The sequence below is a fragment of the Phyllobates terribilis genome, unplaced genomic scaffold (assembly GCF_046119375.1).
Source record: "Phyllobates terribilis strain yellow unplaced genomic scaffold, ASM4611937v1 Scaffold_5__5_contigs__length_657084704, whole genome shotgun sequence".
In the NCBI taxonomy this organism is placed as follows: domain Eukaryota; kingdom Metazoa; phylum Chordata; class Amphibia; order Anura; family Dendrobatidae; genus Phyllobates; species Phyllobates terribilis.
This window is the reverse complement of record NW_027362765.1, coordinates 107,560,918-107,585,962: the sequence shown is the minus strand read 5'-3', so window position 1 is coordinate 107,585,962 and position 25,045 is coordinate 107,560,918. Positions and strand designations below refer to the sequence as shown.

General features: G+C 43.0%; 1 protein-coding gene across 6 annotated transcripts in view; it reads left to right on the top strand.

Moving 5' to 3' along the window:
• Positions 1 to 25,045, top strand: part of NFATC2 (nuclear factor of activated T cells 2) — a 143,227-nt gene that overhangs the window by 7,702 nt on the left and 110,480 nt on the right. For 3 of the 6 annotated variants that reach the window (XM_073682731.1, XM_073682730.1, XM_073682732.1), the window contains exon 1: positions 14,179 to 14,631. The exons of the other annotated variants lie outside the window; for them this stretch is intronic. In XM_073682731.1, coding sequence (XP_073538832.1) covers positions 14,532 to 14,631 — 100 coding nt within the window. In that variant the 5' untranslated portion in view covers positions 14,179 to 14,531. Of the gene's footprint in view, positions 1 to 14,178; positions 14,632 to 25,045 lie in introns of those variants that run through there. 6 annotated transcript variants of the gene reach the window in all.

The window sequence follows — 25,045 nt, the reverse complement described above, 5'->3', positions numbered from 1 at the left end:
GTATTATTGTACATTAAGATGGCACAGGTAGCACTGCTTTCTCATGCCTTATTGTACATTAGGTTGGCACAGATAGTACTGCTTTCTCATGTTTTATTGTAAATTAAGTTGGCACAGATAGCACTGCTTTCTCATATCTTATTGTAATTTAAGTTGGCACGGGTAGTACTGCTTTCTCGTGTCTTATTGTACATTAAGCTGGCACAGATAGTCCTGGTTTCTTGTGTCTTATTGTGAATTAAGTTGGCACAGATAGTACTGCTTTCTCGTGTTTTATTGTAAATTAAGTTGGCACAGATAGCACTGCTTTCTTGTGTCTTATTGTACATTAAGTTGGCACAGTTAGTACTGCTTTCTCATGTCTTATTGTATATTAGGTTGGCACAGATAGCACTGCTTTCTCGTATTTTATTGTAAATTAAGTTGGCACAGATAGCACTGCTTTCTTGTGTCTTATTGTACATTAAGTTGGCACAGTTAGTACTGCTTTCTCATGTCTTATTGTATATTAGGTTGGCACAGATAGCACTGCTTTCTCGTATATCATTGTAAATTAAGTTGACAAAGATAACACTACTTTTTCACGTTTTATTGTAAATTAAGTTGGCACAGATAGTATTGTTTTCTCGCCTCTTATTGTAAATTAAGTTGGCACAGATAGTACAGCTTTCTCATGTCTCATTGAAAATGAAGTTGGCATAGATTATAAGGTTTCTCATGTCTTTTTGTAAATTAAGTTGGCACAGATAGTACTGATTTCTTATGTCTTATTGTACATTAAGATGGCACATGTGTTTAACATGTGGGATAGGGCACAGGACTTCATGTTTCTTACTTCCTTTGTACAGTGTAACTTCAGCTCAACCACTCATGCGTCCTGGACTATCCCTAAGCCGACTGACTCCGTCAGCCTCAGGAATTTCCTGTCCACTTCAGCAGTGCACCTGGGATCCACCACATTCCGTCTACACGGGTCCCTGTCCATTTTCCACTGTACGCCAGAGGACACGATGTACCCGGCAGCCCCTATGCCAGACCTTAGGCTCCGGATGCGACAGGGACATCCACTCGGGATTCCAGTAGGGCTTTCCACTGCTTTGAAAGACCCTAGCAGCCCACTGCACCTGAACTTAACCTTGTCACGGTACTTTCCTATCTGATCTACTATAGGAAGTGCCCACTTTTTAATAATACTAGTCCCCACCCACTGGGATAGTTCTATCCATTAACTATATCCTATTCTATAGATTAAACCTATTATCCTTATCATATATCTTATGCCGTTGCTAAGCCACTTAACTATATGAACAGTACTCATACTATCCCAAGTCTAACCCTGTGCTTACCTTGCACTATGCACTACTCACATTATACATTAACACTTTACATTCTTATACGCTGTACATTACCATCATACAATATAGAAGACGCATATCACTATTCACATTACATCTGTAAACTGCATGACACTGTACACATAGCGCGATTGTTGTCTTCAGGGGTGCGAACGCAGCAAAACAGTCCATCACTCTTACAGGCGTGTGACTGTAAATATGCTATTTGCTTATTTGTGGTCACATGCCGATTATATGTACACGGCCTTGCTCAATGCCAGTGTATTGAGAGAGGCTGGATACGTCTAGTCGTAATGTGGCCGGAAGTATGCAAATTGCATACTTGAAGTCATATGACTGGCCGCTGCCGGTCCCGGAGATTCCTCACAGTACACAGTCACATAGAGTGACTGCAGACTTGTAGCCTAAGGCTGGACAACCCCTCTAATTCATACTCAAGGACAGGGCCGGCTCCAGGTTTTTCTGGGTCCTGGGTGAAAGAGTCTCAGTGGGCCCCTTTAACACATACCATGATTCACAGATACCGCAGAGAAATATAGGTATACTACAATGCAAAGATTTCACTTCTTACATTACATGAGTGATATCTATAACGCTCCATACAGAATACTGGCCCCCATAAAACGCTCCGTACAGGGTACTGGCCCCCAGATAACGCACCGTACAGGATACTGGCCCCCCTTATAACGCTCCATACAGGATACTGGTCCCCTTTATAATGCCCCATGCAGGCTGTTCCCCCCCATATAATGCCCCATGCAGGATGTCACCCCCCCATATAATGCTACATGCATGATGTCACCCCCAAATATAATGCCCCATGCAGGATATCACCCCCCCATATAATGCCCCATGCAGGATGTCACCCCCCCTCTTTATAATGCCCCATGCAGGATGTCACCCCCCCATATAATGCCCCATGCAGGATGTCACCCCCCATATAATGCCCCATGCAGGATGTCACCCCCCATATAATGCCCCATGCAGGATGTCATCCCACCATATAATGCCCCATGCAGGATATCACCCCCCCATATAATACCCCATGCAGGATGTCACCCTCCCTCTTTATAATGCCCCATGCAGGATGTCACCCCCCCCATATAATGCCCCATGCAGGATGTCACCCCCCCATATAATGCCCCATGCAGGATGTCACCCCCCATATAATGCCCCATGCAGGATGTCACCCCCCCCATATAATGCCCCATGCAGGATGTCACCCCACAATATAATGCCCCATGCAGGATGTCACCCCACCATATAAAGCTCCATGCAGGATATCACCCCCCCCCATATAATGCCCCATGCAGGATGTCACCCCCCCCTCTTTATAATGCCCCATGCAGGATGTCACCCCCCCATATAATGCCCCATGCAGGATGTCACCCCCCCATATAATGCCCCATGCAGAATGTCACCCCCATATAATACCCCATGCAGGATGTCACGCCCCCATATAATGTCCCATGCAGGATGTCACCCCCCCAATATAATGCCCCATGCAGGATGTCACCCCCCATATAATGCCCCATGCAGGATGTCACCCCCCTTATAATGCCCCATGCAGGATGTCACCCCCCATATAATGCCCCATGCAGGATGTCACCCCACCATATAATGCCCCATGCAGGATGTCACCCCCCATATAATACCCCATGCAGGATGTCACCCCCCATATAATGCCCCATGCAGGATGTGACCCCCCATATAATGCCCCATGCAGGATGTCACCCCCCCATATAATGCCCCATGCAGGATGTCACCCCACCATATAATGCCCCATGCCTCCATACATTAAAAAAAAAAAAAAAATCAAATACTCACCTCACTTCTCCTCACCTGCTGCCGCTGCTCAGGTCCGGACTCCAGCGACGCCGGCGTTGTCCCGCTCTGTGCTGCCTGTGATGGCTCAGGGGAGGGCGCCGTGGAAAGACATCGCCGCACCCTCTGACCTGAGACGTCACAGGGAGCACGCAGCAGGAAGACAGCGGATCTGCAGAGGCACGGGGAGAGGTAAGTATCCGGCTGCCGGGGACCTGAGCAAGCGGGGGAGAAGGGCGGGCGCTGGCACCGCTCTCCTCCTCCCATAGCTCGGCGGGGTGCCCAACCGTAAGTGGGCCCCCCGCCTGCTCAGGACCCCAGCACTTAAGGAGGAGAAAAAAAAGCCAATGTGGCTTTGCTAGAGATCACAGTGCTTTCTTTTAAGGTATTGGTGAAGGTCCTAGATGTGCAAACCCCATCTACTAGTCAAATAGCAACTAAAGATTTTGGCAGGCAGTGGCAGCTATGTACTGTCACTTCTACCAGATATGGAGATGTCCTGTCCACTTACAGCTTCAATCTACAATTCAGGCTGCAAAGTGCTTAAGTAAAGAAGAGATGAAAAATTTATTAGGAAGTCATGTTGCACTTCACCTCTTCCAGCCACATAACATACATTAGACACTTTGCAGACCTTTTCTAAAAGCATTTCACTAATAAGCTTGATTTTGGCTCTCGGACGTGTATGGTTTAATGAGCATATCTGACAGACTACACAGCAGAGAACGGCTGCCCATTGAAAAAGGCAGGTCAGGAGTCCTAATGGACAATCAAGCATTTGCTGAGGGCTTTGAGGCTAAGTGAGACATTTCAATACTTAGACTTTTCTATTGGTTTGCCATAAAATCCGGCTCTGTGTTTCTTGTAATCAAAATATCTTTTGTTAATTATTAATTGTACACAATATCCAACATCTCCAAAACTATGATAAAAGAGTAGCTACTATTCTAACTATATATTTTCATAAATCAATAATACATATCAAAATAAGAAACTTCGTAATATATCTAATCAGAAAAATCTGCTTCTTTCTCCTCTAGGACTGATAATCTATTCTCAACATTCTCATTTCAAAGTTAAATTGTGTCTTCAGTGAATACAGATTTTCCCATTACTGAATCAGGAGATGACAGTTGGTGCTCATAAAGTTCTACGGAGAATTTGCAGTGGAATGTCTCTGGTCTTAGCTCCTCCCCCTCCATAGAATTTTACAAGCACCAACTGTCATCTCCTATCTCACTAATGGGAAAATGTTTTACCCCTGAATTGAGAGTAAATGGTCAGTCCAGGAGGAGAAAGAAGCAAATTTATCTGATAAAATATATTAAAAAGTTGTTTATTTTCACTATTGATTCATGAAACAAAAATAAAAACGATGGCTCTCTTTAAGATATCACGTATAAGAGAGTCACAAGCCTTTTGTGAATAGTTGTACAAGTTTCCACATCCTCTAAGAACTCAAAATGTTTGTATTAAAGCTTCCTATATGGCGGCTGTGTTGTCAGCTACTTAGCCCCAGAGTGATCAATTACCGAGTCCCGGATGAGACACAAAGTGGGGAAGTTTATATGCACAATGACATATTCTCCTATACTATTACCCAAGTCATCATAAATCAAATGAGAAATGTATAAACATTATTAAATATATTTTTCATCATTTTATTGGGTACTTTCTGCTAGTGTATTCACACTCATATCACCTCGACCATCCTGACCCTGCTTCATCAAAGTTTTTATGGCATAAAACACGTTGAAAAGTCGCAATTTTTTGTGGAATGTGAGATCTATGACTGGAGTGAAATTTTTTTGTCAAGGGACAAGGGTTTTGCACCTCTTAATGAATCAGGCGCCTCTAACTCCACTACGCCCCTTCATTAAGATTGGTGGAAACAATGCCATTGTTGATGAATTGGGGCCTGTAGTGTACAAAGTCATACTGATATCCAGTAGAGTCTGGCAGAAAAACATGGAACCGCAGGGTGCAGCTGGACAAAAATGACAGCTGGCGGTATGGTCACTTTATTGGGGTTACAATTTTCAGCACCAAACAGGTGTCTTCATCAGCCCATAAAAATAATGGGGGACAGACACATATATATGTCCTTATCTCATTATCTATACGGAATGAAGAAGGCACCTATTCTTCCTATGAGCCACATATTTTTCAGCAGCGACTGGTGGTTCCTTCTTTTTCTTCTACACTCTTCTGCACTTACTGCAGTTTCCATTGTGCATAACCGGCACACGGAGGAGCAGCAGTTGGTTCAAACTTTGCAAGTTTTTGGGGAAAATGATGCCTGTTTTAAGCACATCTCGATAAGGTGAGCAGTTCCACTTAGGAAAGAATCAGGCGGCTGTATAACTCGGACGAGGATCGTATCGCAATGCACGGACTGGCAGTCGGCTCTTCTGACCCGAACGTGACAGCATGTATTTTTATGCAGCATTATACCGTCAGCCAAACCCATCAATATTAATCTAATGTGCTTAAAGACCCCAATACACATCAGATGGATCACTGGTACTGACTCGCCCAGGGGGATATGGGGGAGACTCGGTACCCGGGCCTTTACCTTCTGTGGGATGTCACGGCAGTCAGCTCCCGGGTCCGTACCTTGGGGTCACTCTTTAAAAAGGGGATTTGTTAACAGTTTGTCTCGTGACCCCACCTGTGGTTCCCAGTAATGAGTACCGGCGCTGCGGCAGACCTCTGGAGCAGATGTTAGGGCAGCTGGGTTTGTGCGGCTCTCCACAGGCAGAGCACAGCTCCAGGGCAGTGTAGCTGCAGATGGTGATGCTGGGCGTTGTAGTGCAGGCGCGGTAGCGTGGTAGAAATAACTGACAGAGACAGTGGAGTCCAGTCATCCGAGTTTACTCACAGCTCTTTTTAGGTTCCTCGGGTACACTGTCCAGGTGTCAGCCTCCCGCGTCGCACTGTGTCTGCCAGGCAGGAGTTCAACACTCCCTCAAGTATATCAGAAGCACTTAACGGGAACCCCTTTCTTTATGTTCCTTCCTTGACCGACTTCCCGCACTGGGTCTTCTCCCTCCTGCCCTGCGCTCCCCCACACAAAGTAACCCATCGGGTACTCTGAGATCCCTCTGGGCAACCTGGAGTTCCCGGACCTACTTGGTGCCCTTCACGGCGGCTTGGGTGAGGTTGTGGCAACTGCACCATGGAAGTACAGAAGCCTCCGGTTTTCCAGCCGAGACCTGGAGTAACACGGCTGGGCCAGGGACCGGTTCCCTTCCTGCGGCCTGATCCCTCTGACGCTTGGCAGATTTGGGCGTACGGGTGCCGTCCTGCACTCACCGTACCCCCTGGGATCCCTTCTGTTCCTGGAGCATTCCTCCCTTGCTCCCACTCCTCTCCTGGGCCTCTCTCACTAGGCCTCACTCTGGACCAGAGCTCCTGAAGAGACTCTGCTCCCCTCCTCTCCACTTGCTGCTCACTTACTTACTGCACTGCTCTAACTAACTAAGATGGCTCCCTTTTATATACACCTACTATTCAAGTGCTCCCTTGGTCTACGTCCTCCACCCACACCCACTACATGGTTCCCCTCACTTTGGTTCCCCCCACTCCAGCCAGGGACAGGGCAGCAGAAGAAGAGCATAAAGCCCTTCCAGCCGGCCTGGAGTAGTGTAGTGTTGAGTGCAGGTGTTGGGGTCCCGGGCAGTACTCCATCCTTACCTGAGAGAAGGAGTTGCCACACCTCTGGGTGAGGTGCAGTACCTCTGTGGCGACTGAACCCTCAGGGGCGCCACAGTACCATCAAAATCCTTGACTCCAACTGATAATGTAGCTAAGCTGGAGCCTCTAGCAGAACATTACTGTGCCCAAAAATGTCATCAGCTTTCCATTGGGCTACGGAGGTACTGACTGCTTTTGGGAAAGGAATATGGGCGTGAAATATGTGTATTATCCTTGGTGGGCATGTAGAAGACGCAACGAAAGTGCACTGATACACACACTACAACACGATTATATCATGAATTATTTTAACAGTTCACTACGAGCAAATATTTACTGAGCCGAATGGGTTACGTCAATGCTTTATGTGCCGCTGTGGTCATCCAGTGGGGAACTCTGCTGAGGTCACTTTCAGAAGGGCAAACTTAGCACATTCTGTAACGCCTCCCCCTTACATAATTATACAATGCCCAATTCAGCAGATTTCCCAGATACGTGATGTATATGCGATGAACCAATTGGTAGTTATCAGCAGATTAGACAACTGCTATGGAATTCTCTGTCCATTGCCAAGACCCTATGAGTGAGTCATTTCATTCTCAAGATTTCATTTTCCTTGACGTCCAATGAAATGAATTATTGTGCCCAGCTAAAATAGAGCTTGCGTTTTTCACTGACGGCTACACTACTTTTCCAGCCCATGTTGTGGGTTTGGGGTGAAACACTGAGCTTATTCAATGCTTAACCAAACACGGCAGATGAAAGAAGCATTTTAAATATCGGGCTGGTGCTGTTTTTGGAGGGGTTTAAAGCCCTCCTAGAAACCATTACCACAGTCATCACTGCAGCAGGCACCAAAAGAGCCATTTTGCTTAATTTAGGGCATGAGGCAGGTATAAATATTACGGGTGAATTCATTAGTAACTCGATCCCTCCATGTTGCCATTCGGACCTACGTATGAAATGTAGTTTCCTGAAGTTATTGGAAATACATGATTTTTATAAGGTCTGTAACTTTTTGTAGGTCTCGAGCCAGGTTGAATATTAAAAAGGGAAAAAAAAAGTCTATTACAGATATAGCTGAAAGTTTGGGGCCTCACCCTGGTGTTATGGTAGTTTTACACATAAAGTTTAGGGAAAAACATCCCAGTTCTTAATTGCAGCTTTTTCTGAACCAAAATGAGAACTGGATCCAGCAAGAAGAATTAAAAAGTCCTTCCTTTATATTTCCTATTCCTTCTGGATAAAAAATGGATCAAAAACTGAATTGGGGATGTATGTTAACTGTTTCCATTAATTAAAAAAATGGCACTAAGTTTCAGTCTGCAGTCTTTATTCCTTCATACAGATCCCATGCAGTTTATAGCCTAATCCAAGTCTCATTTTTTTCTCTTCTGTGAGTGTTCCTCTCAGTCATACAGGCTGGATGTTGAGCTTTGTGTGTATCCTGGATTCTGCTGTCTTTACAAACTTTCATGTATCAGCACAGCTCTAGAACCACAATTATTGCCTCTCTGTGTGCTTTCCTCCTTGTCCATAGTCTGTTTTCTCTGCTTTCCATAAAGCCTTAGATACTTTCCCTCTTTCTCCTCAGTGTACAAACCCCTTCACCTCCCTCCTTCTGTCGCTAAGGGCTCATACACACAACCACATTTTCAGGCTGAGCGCTGTCCGTCAAAAATCGGATCCCATATTGAGACACAGTCTAGCATCCGATTTTTACAGATATAATATTGCAATTCTGTAACATAGGAAACTGTAAATGGTCCTGTAAATGATAAATAGCTGCCGCGGTAAATAACAGATTGTACACGGATGGCAAATGAGAAAAAAATCATTCCACTTTTCTGGATGAAATTGTGACATATGTTTTAAACTTTCGTGTGAACCTAACTTAAGGGCGCAGTAAAAAACGGACCAAGATCAAACTGTAATGCACGGACTGGCTGGCAGCTCTCCCGACCAGAGCATGACAGCTGTATAAAAATACATGAAGTTGTCACGCTCGGGTAGGGAAAGCCGCCGGCCAGTCCGAGCATTGAGGTCCGATCTCAGACCGATTTATACGGCCATCTGACAACGCCTCAACACTGAAAGAAGGAAGGGGACAAGAAATGACAGCTGTCAGGAGCAGGAGCACTGACACATTTGTATCTAGTTTGCAGAGCACTCAGCTGGATAAAGGACTTACAGAAAATTTGCAGCAGCAAAAACGTTAAAAACTTTTTAATGTAGACTATTTAGAAAGTCGCATAACTTTGATTTCAGGAAGCAAATGAACAATAAAAAAAATCTGTGTAAAAGTGTTCATAGCTTTTAAAGGGAATCTGTCAGTGGGCATGTATGTCATAGGAAGCTGAATAAAATGACACTTTGATATCTGTAATCGGATGTCTTATTATAGAGAAATCCATGTTTTAGTTAATATGTAAATGAACTGTTAAGATCTATGGGCCGGACATAGATCTCCCTGACAATCTGCCTTCAGAGCTTATATTACATGATAGGGGGCGTTACCAGTGTGAGACATGTAGATCAGGAGAGTAGACTGTCAGTCATTACATGTCTCACACTGGTGACGTCTCCTTTCATTTACAATAATCTCTGGAGGCAGATTCTCAGGGAGATCTATGTCCAGCCCATAGATCTTAACAGCTAATTTACATATAAAGAAAAATATGGATTTCTCTGGAATAAGACATCGGATCACAGATTTCAAGGTATAATTTTATTCAACGGTTTAGGAGGGTTGATCCTACCGACAGATTCTCTTTAATGCTGTGTGCAAAACCACCCTTAGGGTATATACATGCAAAGTAAATATAAGAGTATTTATTCAATTGGGTTTTTACCATGGAACCCTCTGGGATTAGCCCCATTAATATGTACGGGGTGCATACGGGGTTCGTACCGGACGTTTAGTGTCCAGTGCTAAACGCTGAACACGCACTTCTCCAGGAAGTCCGGTGCAATGTTCGAAGTTCTGGGGAAAGTCCGGGAGAGAGAGAGCGAATTTTCCAGCTCAAAAGTTCGGGTCCCCATTCGTTTCAATGGGGTCCGAGTTCTGGTTCAAGTTCGGGTACACTTCTGTTACCCGAACTGATCTTTGGAATACAGTTTTCGGTCGGGTATCAGAACCCGAAGTTCCACAGGTCCGCTCATCCATAATTGCAACTCGTTTTTCTAATAGAAAACAATGGGGTTTGCCTTGGAAGCAGCATTTTTATGGATTCTAACGCACATTTTTTCCATGCAAAAAAGCTCTATGTGAACATACATTTAAGCTACCTTAAACGCACTTTATGGCCAAAAAATTGAACATAAAAATGGGGCTAATATGTTTATGGCTACCCAATGTGGTTTTCACATCAATGAAAAAATATAAGTGCAGTTTTCTTACAGAAATCAGTGACAAATTGTGTGCAAATTCTATGTGGAATATGCACTGAAATCTGCAAGGTATAAACTCTGGGTTAACATTCCCTACAGGTTATGTTTATATATAGAAAAAATGTTAAATCAGTAGCTGACCAGACGCGTCATTCTTAAAATGAACTTTTCAATCCATTGAAACTAGATCCTCATTACTCAGGAAAATAAATTATTTCTCTGAAATCTGAGCCAGATCCTGTCTTGTCCCATTATCATCAAATATGCAATTAGGAAGATAACCGGACTTTGAGTTGTCCTGCATTGTGGATACTTCGAGATCGATCGTTCGTCTTCGGGTCATTATGATAAATTGATTTTCTGTGGTTAATCTTAATTTTGCTTTATAAGATCATAGTAATGCTAGGGGTGACTGACTGCAGGAGATAAGTTGACATAATGTTGGCCGATGCGTGACCCGAACAGGTATTTCAGTTTTACAAATGACTTGTGAAAAAAATTTACATCCCAATATGTGAGCAGATAAAGACACATGGGGGAGACTTATAAATACTCCCGTATATTCATCAACAGTGTATATAATGGCCGGGATCCATAAAACAGTTTTCTGGAATAAAACAATTTGAAATATCGCAATTGTTTTACAAAACTTGAAGTTGTGCACAGTTATGTGACCATTTGTGGCTTTATAACAGTCCTGGTCAGTTCAGCTAACTTTTTGAAAAGTGATCATGGCTGAGCGCGGCTGACAAATCCATCATAATTTACAACCAAAATGTATTTTAGTTCCAGACTGGAGAACATTTCTTACACTGGCAAACGAAAGATGTGCCATATTCATTGAGAGGTACATGCCCTTTAAAGGGAACCTGTCAACAGGTTTTCATAATATAAAGTGCGGCCACCAGCATTAAGTCCTCTTTTACAGCATTCTAGAATGCTGTAAAAAAAAGTCCCCAATCCATTCTGCAGGTCCCAAAAAAGACCTTTCATTATACCCACAGATGGCCCGGTCTGGTCATATGGGCGTCTCTTCTCTTGATCCGGTGCCTCCTTTATTCCCTCAATCGCCATCCTCCTTCCCTGCTTCATGTGGAGGACGTATCCTACGTCATCCACACAATGGCCCCCATCACGCTACTGGCACACATCTCTCTGCCCTGCCGGGGTCAGAACAAAGTACTATAATGCACATGCTCTGCGAAAGGCCAAGAGGACCTATGACCCGGAAGTAAAGCCAGCGCATGCGCATTACAGTACTTTGCTCTGCCCTCGGCAGGACAGAGAAGTGTGCCAGTAACATGATGGGCGACACTGTGTGGATGATAACAGCAGTTTAACCCTATTATAGCCGTATTGGTGCATCTGGGAGAAGGTACTTTCCCTGAGAACCAAAATATGCCAACTCATATTACATGTAATCAAAATGGAGAGAAAAAGGAGTTTTTTTGTAGGCGCCAAAAGTTACAATTTTATTACATCATTATTAAAAATACACGAGACAATATAGATAGTATAAGTTAAAATTACATATAGATGGCAGCAGTGGTCACTGGTATAAAGGCCAATAATCACATCCCCTAAAATCCCAAGTTTCATTCCCCTTGAGGAAGCGGCCGTTGCGGGCTGCGAAACGCGCGTCGGGGGGCTGCCTTTGCGCTCCTATTATCACTGGTTCACTCCTGGCCCCTTACTGGGTAAGATGATTTGTTATCATACATTTCTCCTATGTTAATCCCTCCTATTGGCAGGCAGCATTGCTATATCATATGGGTTACACATTTGGGTTTGTTTGATATTTATGGAACATAGTCTATTTACAAATATAAAACTCCATACTACCCATTCCCTTGAATAATTTATTATCTAGCTGCCCTTAGGAATTTTCAGACATAACTTGGGATTTTAGGGGATGTGATTATTGGCCTTTATACCAGTGACCACTGCTGCCATCTATATGTAATTTTAACTTATACTATCTATATTGTCTCGTGTATTTTTAATAATGATGTAATAAAATTGTAACTTTTTACGCCTACAAAAAAACTCCTTTTTCTCTCCATTTTGATTACTGTGTGGATGATGTAGGATACGTCATCCACATGAAGTAGGGAAGGAGGATGGCGATTGAAGGAAGAGAGGAGGCACTGGATCAAGACTAGAGACACCCATCGGACTGAACTGCACCATGTGTTGATATAAGATCTTTTTTGGGATATGAAGAGGGAATTGGTGACTTTTTACGGCATTCTAGTATGCTGTAAAAGAGGCCTTAATAGTGGTGGCCGGACTTCATATGGGGAAAACCTGATGGCAGGTTCCCTTTAATTAATTTCACAAGCGAGCCCTTCATGAAGATTGGAGTGCAAAATGCCATTCTTGATGAAACGTGGCCAATTGTTTCTGCCACTTGTCTAGTGGGAAAAGTGATAGAAAATCTTGATGAATGAGGCTTACTTTGGTTTGCCACCCACTTTTGGTCAGACAAAGTGGCGCAGGGGTATCATAATTAGATTTATTTAAAATAGTGCAAAGGAAATGTGGAGAAGTTTTGAGGATCTTATTTTCCATGAGCCTCTGTAAAATGCTGAGCTAATGGTTGATCCTGGGAACAGCTCCACTTTTCCTTTACACTATGACATCTTCAGAAGATTTCCATTTGAATGGATATTGCTTAAAGAGGCTATCCAAAATTTCGAAGTAAAAAAACAAGGAAAAACTGCAGGAGATTTGACAAAATAACTATTCAACTCTGATACTCCGGTGGTCTTTGCTTAGCATTGTCAGTCACGGGATCACTGCAGCCAATCATTGGCTTCAGAGGTCACAAACTATACTATTTCACTCAGACATTTCTACAAGATGTCCCATAAATGTGTGATAGATGCAGGTCCCATTTCTGTTCCCTTTTAGAACATATTTTATATTTTTTGCATTTTTATTCTGGACAAAAATCTACAATCTATTTAATTGTGTAAAGAATGCATATAATGCTTGAAACGCGTTGCTGATCAGTATCTATTTACCACTCTTCTATGGATCTTAAATGTTTGAAATAAATTGCTAATTTTAACCTACTTGACTCCAGCTGGACAAACCCACCTCATTTTTTCCATCTAATTACTGCCGTGCAACAGCTTCTGCTCCCAGCTCTCTAAATACTAAAGTTGGAAATGTAGGTGAATGGGTATCCCATTACGTTTTTTTTTTTTACGCCCTTCGGCTTGACCTCGAGCCATGGTGTCTTGATGGATGAATGATCTGTAGGAAGATCGATCTTGTGCAAGTCTAGATAAGTCCACCAGGATCTTCTCCACCGTTACCTTGATAGTATCCAGCCATCGGATTGCTGGTCTTCCTCTTCACTTTGTTCCTTCTTTTCTTCCGACCATGATGCCCTTCTCCTGTGATTGCTCTCTTCGTATGATGTGTCCAAAGTAGGCCAGTCATGCAATAAATTTTTGTGTACGAATGGGACATCCTAAATTTACGGCCATTCTCATCGCATAGATGCCTGTAACACAAATCTTATATTTGCGACCCTCGGTACATTGCAGTTTTTTGTAATGAATGTCCAGTTCTATGACTTGTCTAGTGACCGTTGTACGGTTATGGTAATTTTTTGTGCAATGCACTGTGAAAATGGTTGGATATCAACTGCAGTATCTCGGGTAGCTAGTTAATGATCTTCCGCATAGTGTCGTAGTGTATTTTTGTATGGTTTCTTCGCAGCTGACACTGTACCGCTGCTCTCTTTCATGATGGTTTGCTCTGTGTGCATTGTGAAGGGGTTAGCAGAAGTGCTGTTCCTGGACTGTGCGGCGGGGCCATGTCACAGTGACACTGGCTGCTGACACGCTAGCTTCCCCAGTTGTGGCTGCAGAACACGCCTCTTCCATAGCAGGTGTCTGTATTGAGCAGGAAGTTCAGCACTAGCTTTCTGTATTTCTGCCAATTTCACACACTTGTGATCCCTTGTCACCGAGCCGCTCTGAACCGTGCTTGTCCTCCAGCCAGCCATCACTTTTGGATACCTTTGACGGGGACCATCCTACTTGCATTATCGCCTGTACCAGTGGCACATATTTTAGGGGTTCTCCCAAATGAGCTCCAGGAACATCAAGACTTTGTTTTTCCAAGGATTAAAACTTTTCTAGTGAATTTCATCGTGGATATAGTTTTGTTTTTTTTTTAGAAGGGAGAATCTCTGGATCCCTGGTCTTCTTGACTTGAGGATTTGTGCTGATCTGTAAAGATATTCTAAAGATGAGCTACGTCGACCGAGTCACTGACCTGTTGGCCAGTTGTGACCATAAAGACAACCCTGAAGATGACTTAGATTTCAACATCCTGTTTGACTATGAAGGTTTGTAAATAATTAGGATAGATGGAGGGATGGATACATGATCTAAATTCAGATACGTTTTGTAAAATTGGACTAAAATGGAAATTTTCCATCGCTTCTTTAGGAAGAGCTTCTGTAGTAACGGGGATAAAAGCATAAATAATATTTACCTTCTTTATTTTAACTGTTTGTACGCTATTGTGTACGTTCGTTAGGCTTTGCTCACATCTGCTACCTCCAGAACAATGGAAATGGTGGAAATACCAGATATGTCTCGTGACGGACACCAACAGTGTCTGAAGGAACCCAGTGACTCTAATTGTGTCCATTGGGTTTCCGTTATGGTGTCCGCCTTTACCGGACCAAATAGCGGACCCCCGATATGACCCAGCTGTCCTCTGACCTGCTGTTTATCCGCTGTTGGCAGGTTTGCAACTCACATTTGTGCTAAAACGGTATTCTCCAGAAAGAGTATTTTTGTCTTCATTTTTACCATGTTGATGTTTTTGTTGCTCGTGTGTCGGCATTACATCTGAAATTAACGAGAGGATCAGCAGGTTAAGACAATCAAAACTGTAAATTCATAATTATCATACATCCCCGACGATGTCAATGCGCTTTAGTAAGTTGGTCTTGTAGGGGTTAAGGCAGAGGAGTCGGCAAAGCTACAATTTGCATGGAGCTCATGGCATATGTGTGTACATTTCTAATTTTGCATGCATCTAGTTTGTATGCCGAGCAAATATTTACATGTTTCTACAAGATAATACATTGATTTATTTAGGGAGGACAAACCACAGTGTGATGCAGGAGAGCGGCAGATGGCTGGCTGCTTTAACTCTTTGGATAGTTTTTATACCTCCCAGACTTAAATCTAATAAAACCACTTTAAGATGAACTGTGTAAATCAAATATGAAAGAATATGGTCTATCTGTTGGCTCCATGGACATAAAATAACTATTAAAGGAGTTGTTCAAAGTTTGAAAGTTATCCCCTATATGTATAGGAAATTATTTCCTTATTGCTGAAAGTGCAACTGCTGTCCAACGATATGGAGAATGGGGCTTTGAAGAGCCCGGTCTGAATGGAGAGGATAACTTCCAAACTTGGAACCCTTTAATAATTCTTTTCAGGAACAACTATAAGGCCGGGATCACACGATCATTTTTCTCTCTTTTAAGAAAATCTGTACGATTATGCTAATCACACTCTGATCAGACTATAATCAGAGATTGATCAGAGCGTGATCTCATCTCATTCTTTTCCATTGACCCATAGAGTTGAATGGGCGAGTGCCGTCCGATTCTCGCAGCCAAACCGTGCATGGTGCAATTTTTTCCTACGTAAAAATCGGACATGTGCATTGTCCCATAAAAAAACAAGTGCTATGTGTCAATACGACGGATAACACTCGTCCCATCTATGCGGTCGTTTGCACGAGCCCTTATGGTGGTTTTTCTGGCCATGGCTCGCTGAGAACAGACAGTTCTCAGGATTGACCCCCCCAGAGAACAGTAATTTTTTCTTTTTCCTACAGATAGGGGATAACTTCCAAACTTGGTACAATTCCTTAAATTATCATTTAAAAGGGTTGCCCAGAACATTTACAAAATTGGCTAGGGGCAGTTTTCGCACTTTGGTATTTTGGTCCATATTGGTATTTGTAAGTCAAGATCAGAAATGAAACACAAGGACAAAAAACTATAGTGAAAAGATTTGTACATCTTTAATGTTTTGGACCAACTCTGGGTTTTGGCTTATTAATACTGCTTTGAAAAAATTTGGTTAAAAGCAAGAAAAGTGATATGAAAAAAAGAAAAGAAAAATAAACTATGCTTAGATATTAAAACTCTCGCTACTCCACCGCAGACCATTTGGGGTCCACCAAGTTTCATTTACGCCTCTGCAGTGATGGCATCATATGCATATGTGATTACTCCAGCCTATAACTGGGCAATCTAGAGCCGGACGTACTAACCTCATCATTGAGGCCTATGATTGCACTGTATGGACTTGTCCTCATCACTGCAGGGAAGCAAAGACCAGTTGAGGGACTACTAGAGCTTTGGTGCGAAAGTGAGAATTGACTACTTTTTTTAATTATTATTTTTTTTTTTTATTATTACCATTTTGGAATACGCCATATCATTATGATCAGTGGGTCTGACCTCTTTGATGCTTTTCAATTGTGAGTACTAAGGGAATGAGATCCTTTGGGCTTTTTTATGTCTGACCGCGATGCCACATCACTCTATTCAAGTGCAGGAAAAAACTATGAAGGAGCTGCAGTGCTTAAAGGGCGTTGACAATGGTGTTTTTTTGACAGGAGATGACACCAATGCCCGTTCAGTAGGGTTTAACGGTAGAACGGAGTGGCAGCAGTGCAAAGAACTTCGGGTGGCTCTGATTGGCTTTTTTCAGGTAGCCACATGGTTGATTATTGACTATAATTGACTGACCATGTGGCCACAGAAGCAATCAGTGTAAAGCCAACAGCAAACGAAATGTCAGAGCACTTTCCAAGCACCACTGACGTTCCATTTTTGTGACTGGCAGCGGCTATGACAGGTGAGCTGCTGCCAAAGGCGTTTACTTTCATATTTTGCCCACTGGTGCAAAAAAGCATTCCAAGAATAAATCCTTGTGACATGAAATGATGAACTTATCCACTTGATTTCCTGTGGAATTTATAGTATTACAACCAAGGTTCACCAAATCTGCAAAAAATGCAAAACTTTTATGGCAAACTGGTCTGTCAGGAAACCAAAGTGATGAAAAATGTTGGAGAAATATTTTGTTTGAACTCTTCTCACTTCTATGCAAAAATATTGTAAATTATTATATTTTCACAGTGGAATCTAGTTATTCTGCATTGTAATATTATATGTCCTACAAATATATGCTCCGCAAATAATGGTCGCGGTTACACTTTGCAGGTGCTATGGTTTATAGAAAGGAAGATTAGACATTTGATCTAATTGTGGTGACACCTTTGTGGTCATTTTTTTCACGTACTGAAGATAGTGTCTGCTAGAATTGACGATGACCCACTTACATTCTTGCCTTTATGTGACCAGCAGCTGCTGGATGATTTGGTCAAAACAGCTTGTTTCTTGCATGCAGACCCTCCTGGTTTCAGTTGGAGATAGAGTGGGCGTCGTGGAAATGAATGCAATCATTGATTTATATATGAAGTTAAACTGGATTTTCTACCTGTGCATATAGGATTTGAGAACATGCTATGGATTTTCGAATCCTCAACATGCTCAATGTCTAAAGGAGTATTCTCAAGTCCGGAAGTCTGGAAGCTATCCCCTAGCCATATAATTGCTGGGTGTCTGACCGCTGGGACGCCCACCGATCCCGAGAATCGGGTTTCTGAAGAGCCCCATGTGAATGGAGCGGTGGTCGATCATGCACACCGTTGCACCATTCACTCTTAACGGGACTTCTGGAGAGAGCAGCGCGCTGAGCTCGGCTCGTCTTCGGCACTTCCATAGGAATGAATGGAGCAGCAGTGCACATGATCGACCACCGCTGCATTCACATGTGGCTCTTCAGAACCCCGGTTCTCGGGATTGGTTAAGGTCTCAGCGATTGGACCCCCAGCGATCTGTAAGATATCCCCTATCTTTTGGATAAGGGAAAACTTCCAAACGTGAGAATACCCTTTAAAAGGAGTTGTCTGGGAATCTAACACTGGTGGCCTATCTTTAAGATAGGTCATCAATGTCTGATCGGCACCCCCACCGATCAGCTGTTCTCAGTGTTCGCTGCTGCCGGACGTGCTTAGTTGTGGAGCTGCACAGCACCATTGGCTGAATAGTGGTCGTTTACTGCACTCCCTTTAAAGATAGTTGCATGATTTGACACTCGTTTCATCCATGGCGAATTTTGCAACAGGTTTTAGGATTTACGAATCCTAAAGGGCTGTAGACAGCAGACAACCACTACAGCATAGAACATACTGTATATTGACCAGATTATATACCTGCCACTGTATGAGTAGCAGCAACTTAATGTAAATAAATCCTTTAATTGTGGATTTCAGGATACAGTTTATTTTTTGTGTATTCTTGCACTGTTAAAACTGTGACGAAAGCATGTGATTATACCATTTATATGCATATTTCTGCTGTTTTGCTACAGACACAGGAAGATTATTAATCCGATCTGCAAAAATGTTCAAAAATGGAAAACTGCTTAGCAGTAATGCGTGTAAAATGCAATTCTTAGATATGGAACTTTAATGATACAAATTTCTTAATTGAAAAATAAAAAAAAATCTGGGTATTCAGGCGATAGGACCTCAGGGGGTATCAGACAAAAACTAAAAATCCTAAAAACAAGAAAGAGGTTTTCACCCCCTAAAAAATGACAAGTCATAAGTTTTTGCTACCTCATCTGAGAACAGCATGATGTAGGGACAGAGAGCCTGATTCCAGTGATGTGTCACTTACTGGGCTGCTTGCTGCAGTTTTGATAAAATCACTGTTTTACATGCAGCAGATCTAGCAGTTCTCTAAATGCTGAGCCCTGTATAACCCCGCCCACACCACTGATTGGCAGCTTTATGTGTACACTATGCATAGGTAGAAAGCTGCCAATTAGTGGTGGGGGCAAAATTATAGGGAGCTCATAAATACCATTACCAGTCATCTGATGATAATCTCCTGCTGATAAAACTATGATTTTATCAAAACTGCAGCAACCAACTCGCTAAGTGACACATCGTTAGAATTAGGGTTTCTTTCTGTACATTACGCTGCTCTCAGATTAGGTGGTAAAATCTGTTGACATGACCTGTCACTTGCAATAATATGTACTTGTTTTATTTCGTATGAATGCCACTGTTCCCCTGAATCTCTCCGCTCCTCAGGTGTGGCTCCCTCTTCCTTGTATGTAAGTCTAGTCTTTTTAGACAAGGTGGTGTGATCCCCATAAAGATGCCAATAGAGAAGCGTTGAGGACCACGCCTCCTTGACTAACAAAACTAGATTTTTATATAGGGAAGTGGGGCTATATTTCAAGAACGGAGAATTCCGGGAACAAAAAAACAACAATGCCAGATTCAGTAGAACAGCAACATTCAGACCAATGTTTATGGCAGGTGGCAGGTCCTCTTTAAAAGGCTTAAAACAAGTTAAAACAGCTGCAGATTTTGTAAAACAATCCATAGCTTTAATGAGAAATCTATGCTTACTTTTTTTCTTGCAAATCCACCACTGAGGCTCACAGTCTTCCCAGTCTTTTTCTACAAGTGTCCAACAGTTTTTGTACCGGCTAATTGTAAACAAAGACTGGGAGAATTGCCGGATTGCCAGTCCTGAATCTATGGGGGAAAGAAATTTTTGGTTTACAGTATTTTTAGCTGAGTTATCTTTTGCACAAGTTGCTTCCTCCTCTCACTGTAATCTGTGGCAGATGTCACATGTTCAAAGACTTCTTTATATCTCCAAATAATTTTTTTTTTTCAAATTATCGTGTACGGGAAGAGTCAGACGACCATATAACTCGGACGAGGATCACAACGCAATGCTCGGACTGGCCGGAGGCTGTTCCGGCCTGAGGGTGACAGCATGTATTTCTATGCAGCTTTCACGGTCAGGTCAGGCGAGCCGTCGGCCAGTCTGAGCATTGCGATGCTATCCTCGTTCGAGTTATATGGTCGTCCGACTCTTCCCTTAGGATGAGGCTCTGTTAAAACCTCTAACAGGAGCCCCTGTTTAAGATTTTGGGAAGCTGATAGACCATATTATTATATTATGGGGAACTCCGGGTGCCATTGGGAACATATCCTAACTCAAACTGCGGCTAAGTTTACTCAAGCGTATAACAAAAGAAAGGTCTGATTTCCATCCAATAAAATAACGTTTTTTCATCTGTATTGTCATCCATACGGCCTGCATTTTTATACATCAGTAGGTAATAAATGTTGCAAGAGCAAATACATTTTCCTGTCTTAAGAATTGCAATGAATCGGTAAAAAAAGGATACTATATGATCCATATAAGATCTGATTATTTTTCCGCACCCATAGACTTGACAGCGTTTTTGCTGCAAACCCAAGGATTATGGCCAAGATACTATCAAATCTAGACAGATGAAAAAAAAATACAGCAAGATACCAGTGAAAAAAAAATCCGGGCTTATCCAACCCTTCTGTTATTTTTTTTTTCAATTTGCCAATTATCTAATGATCTTTTATAGATTTCACCTATTCTACCTGATGACGTAGAAAAATACATGTGGATTTATGAGGTGGTCGTATTGTAGCATGTGAACATGGACTTCTGTGAACCCATAGGCTGCAATGTTACAGTCCATTAAGTGTAAAACTTCTGAATATTAAAAAAAAAAAATCACATTTCAGTGCAAAAAAGAAGAAAAAAAAAACAGAAGATGGATATAGATTATTTTCATTAGAAAAGTGTATGGGAGGAAGTTCACTGAGGAAGTGGTTGAGGGTTTTTTTTTTTCCTGAATGATCTCTGTGCTCAGTAGAGGCAAACGAATGTGTCTTAACCCTGTCTGGAGAAGGAGAAATCTAAAATGCTTCATTCTGTACCCCTGTGCCCGACACCAGACTGCCCAAAAGGTAAATGGACCCAACTTAAGGGATAATGTGATTAAAACTTGACTTTTATTGAAATTATTTAATATGGTTTAACAAATAATGATTAAAATAACTCAGGTGGTATTGCTGTATAACATTTCTTAGGGACTCCTCTATGGGATATCACTCTCCTAAATCTAATATATTTCCTACCTAGATTAATGGCTGCAGTCCACTAGCTAGGATAGCTTTTCTAAGGACAATTATAAATGTCAATTTCAAGACCACTTGAGCTAATTAAAATTCACTCATAGCCTCCCCAACATGTTTCGCCATGACTGGCTTCATCAGGGGACTAATTTCAATAAAAGTAAAGTTTTAATTACATTATCCCTTAAGTTGGGTCCATTTACCCTTCGGGTAATTTGTTAAATGATTTCTCATCCCTAAAGGGTTTTGTTAGACACTCAGTTCTCTATTGACACCAGACTAAGAGCTCATTCAGACATCTGTATTTCTCAGTTTTTTTGACGGATAGCACTCAAGCCTATGATAGTCTATGGGGCTGTTCACATGTCCGATATTTTCCTTGGGCCGAGTCCGCACAAAAGGATGGAGACTTGTCCGATATTGATCCGAGTTTCAAATGAATCTCGCCAATGCAAGTCTATGGGTCAGTGAAAAAAAAGGACAGCACTCGGATGCCATCCAACTCCTGTGCGTTTTTCACATATTGTTTTATAGGAGAAAATTTAAAACTGCCATCAGTTATTTTTTTTCCATTTGAGAAAAATTGATGGTAAAAAGTGACACTGACCAACCTCTGATGACTCTGATCAAAAACTCTGATGAAACTCGGACCGTTTTTTGCATACAAGAAAAATCTCTGATGTCTGAATGAGCCCTAATTGCTTACAATCCTATATATGAGCTTGTAATTTTTTTTCCAAGACATTATCAAATATAGAATATATTTATGTGCTCTAAATTAGAGCGATCAAGTAAAAAAAAACAGAGAGGAGAGACAAAGGGGGCCCAATCTTAGAGTAGTATGGCAACAATGTAAAAAACACTGATGATAGATGTGGTCTCACCTGAAGGGTTTGTGCAATCAGTGGGCACAAGACTAAAAACCATGTATAGGAGAACACAGTTATTGGGATTTTGAGCTTCAGACTACAAGGCCGACAAGGGAGCATTTCTCTGAGATGGTCACATCAACAAGAAAACCACCATGCAAGAAGTGGTATTGCTCTATCATGATTCTCGCGTGAAATGGAACACTTAGAATGTGACAGATGATTGATTCTTTTCTTGTATTGGGGAGCTATGACTATGTCTTTTAAACCCACGAACAGGGTGTTCATCAGGTTATCTTTGACTGATGAAGGCCCTTTGAGAGGTTGAAACACAGTGCACAATACAATAAAGGAATCAATCGTGTTTTACATTACAAGTATTCGTGATCTGATGTCATTTGCACTCTCGGGATCGTGGAGCAGTGTTGATTTTTGCATGACCGGTTTCACTTTTTTTCTTAAGGCTGGGGCTACACGGTGACTTTGGCCACGACCAAACTTTGCTAGGTGTCACTGCTGCTTTGCAACATAAGTGAATGGGGTCGCATTACGACCCCAAGAGAACTGCGACAAGCGTGTTGCAAAAAACCTGTGCAGTTGGACTTCTCGCAACTAGTTTGTCTTGGTTGCAGTGACCTCGGAGTCGCAATGCAACCCCATTCACTTGTATTGCGCTCCGATGTAGCAGGCAAAGTCGCCATGTTGCCTTAGCCTGAAGGGTTCTCATGATTTTTCTTTAGGAGCAAACCACTCTCCAAGTTGGTGTCGATATGGGAGTTCCTGATTAATTGACAGTTTAGGCTAGTGATCACCGCACTGCCGGCCTGATCTGTGTGCCTCCGATGCTGCTATAAGGGGAGGCATGGTGGGGCCCGAAGCTCGCCGGGATTAGGAGCCAACATCGTTCTCCAACGATCTCAGTGCAGTGCTTACAAGCTCAGTAGGAAAGTGCTTGTAAGTGTAGCACCTTGAGGATTCGGCTGCTACAGGGGTATTGCACCTCAACCCAGAGGTGTGGTATTCCACTCCCGGGTAAGGATGGAGTGTGGAACTGAGCTAGTAGGCTGCATGCACTACACACATCCCATTTCCGGGGGACAGACCGACGGTACTCCCACTTAATAAATGTGCAGGTACGACCGAGTCTGTCCTTGGCTGGAGTGGGAGGGGGGGTGGAACATCCCAGTAGTGTAGGGGCAGATAGGGGGAGCAGCCTGGGTAAAGCTAGGAGCTCATTGGGTGCTGGTCACCTGAGCTCACACATAGAGGGAGTATATAAGGTGGGCACCATCTTAGATCAGGGTCAGTCAGTCAGTTGTCAGTCAGCCAGTCAGACAGTCTGTCAGAGAGCCTGAGAAGCAGAGCAGAGGAGAAGGAAGAGGGACCCAGAGGCGCAGGAAGAGGGGACCCCAAGAACCCATAAGAGAGCTAATAGGGTGAAGGGTCGGCAACAGGGTACCGGATCCCAAGCTGGTGGAGGCCACAGCACTAATCCTCAGCCAGAGACCGGAGGTCGTGGGCAGGATCTGCCACGACCACCCACTAAATCCACCCGGAAGGCAGACCAAGAATAGGGTCAGGGAACCCAGAGACAAGGGTTTACCAACAAGAGGCCCGAGGGAGCCGGACTTAGGTGGATCCCTGGTGGGAACGGCCAGAAGAAGGGAGAGTCAGAAAGGAGCTCAGGACCACACTCCGGAGTTGCCTGGGAGTTGACCGAGTCCAGGACCTGGTGGACGCAGCACGGCTCGGGTGGTCACTGCTGTACACAGTGACCCGAGCAACACCAGTAAGTAAAACCCTGGAACTGCATTTTATGCCTCTGAGTCTCTTTGCTGCACCTTCACAACCACCATCCTCCACGGCTGACCCCCTGAGGCTATACCCCTCCCGTTGGGGGTTATACTACCCAAAGCTGCACACACACCACCAGCCTCAGCGGACCCTGCTGCAGCGGCGGCCGTAGTGACCGCAAATCAACGGGTGGCGTAGTCGACATAAAAGAACATCTAGTAACATCTATAAGGACTGCCACACACTGAGTTTGACACCCTGGGCACGGACCGGGTCACAGCCACTCGGAGACTACAACCCCCATCTGATCCGGCTCCGGGTATCCCTAACAGCACTGGCCCAGGGGGCGCGTCATAAGCACTGCTCATGTCAGACAGAATCGATCGCCGTTCCTCTGGTCAACAAGAAGTATATGAAAGCAAAAAAAGAGAAAATCAGGGATAGGAGGAGAATAGAGGCAAGTACAACTAGGAAGTAAATTGCAAACTTGCTTTTTCGCTGCCATCGGTCTACACTTCCCTTTATCATCTTATCTATGGAGAAGGGTTAATGACACATATTATAATCAATGGCTAATAGAAATTAAGGCAAGTAGTAGGGAACCTTGGATAATGACCTGCACTTCATAGTACAATATACCTTGCATGCCCAGGGCCAATGCAGAGGTTTGGTCTGCACCTGATTTCCAAAGACATTCTTGGATTTAGCCATAGCCCACCAGGAGCGCTACATGTACAGATTTATTACGTGTTTTTCTGATATGTCTCTACCTTGCAGGTTGACAATTTAATCTTCCTGCTTCTATTTTAAACTGATGTAAAACATGTGGTTACTGACATGTGCTGCGTAATATATGTAATCCTGGCATTGCTAGGGGAAGTACAGACCTCGTTTTACTTTTTATACGTTTATTGGTAACTTTGATTGCAAAGCGGCATTTAATTATTTAATACTAAAAAGTGTAAAGCCTTATGCCCCTGATCTAGACTTTGCAAATGCTAAAGC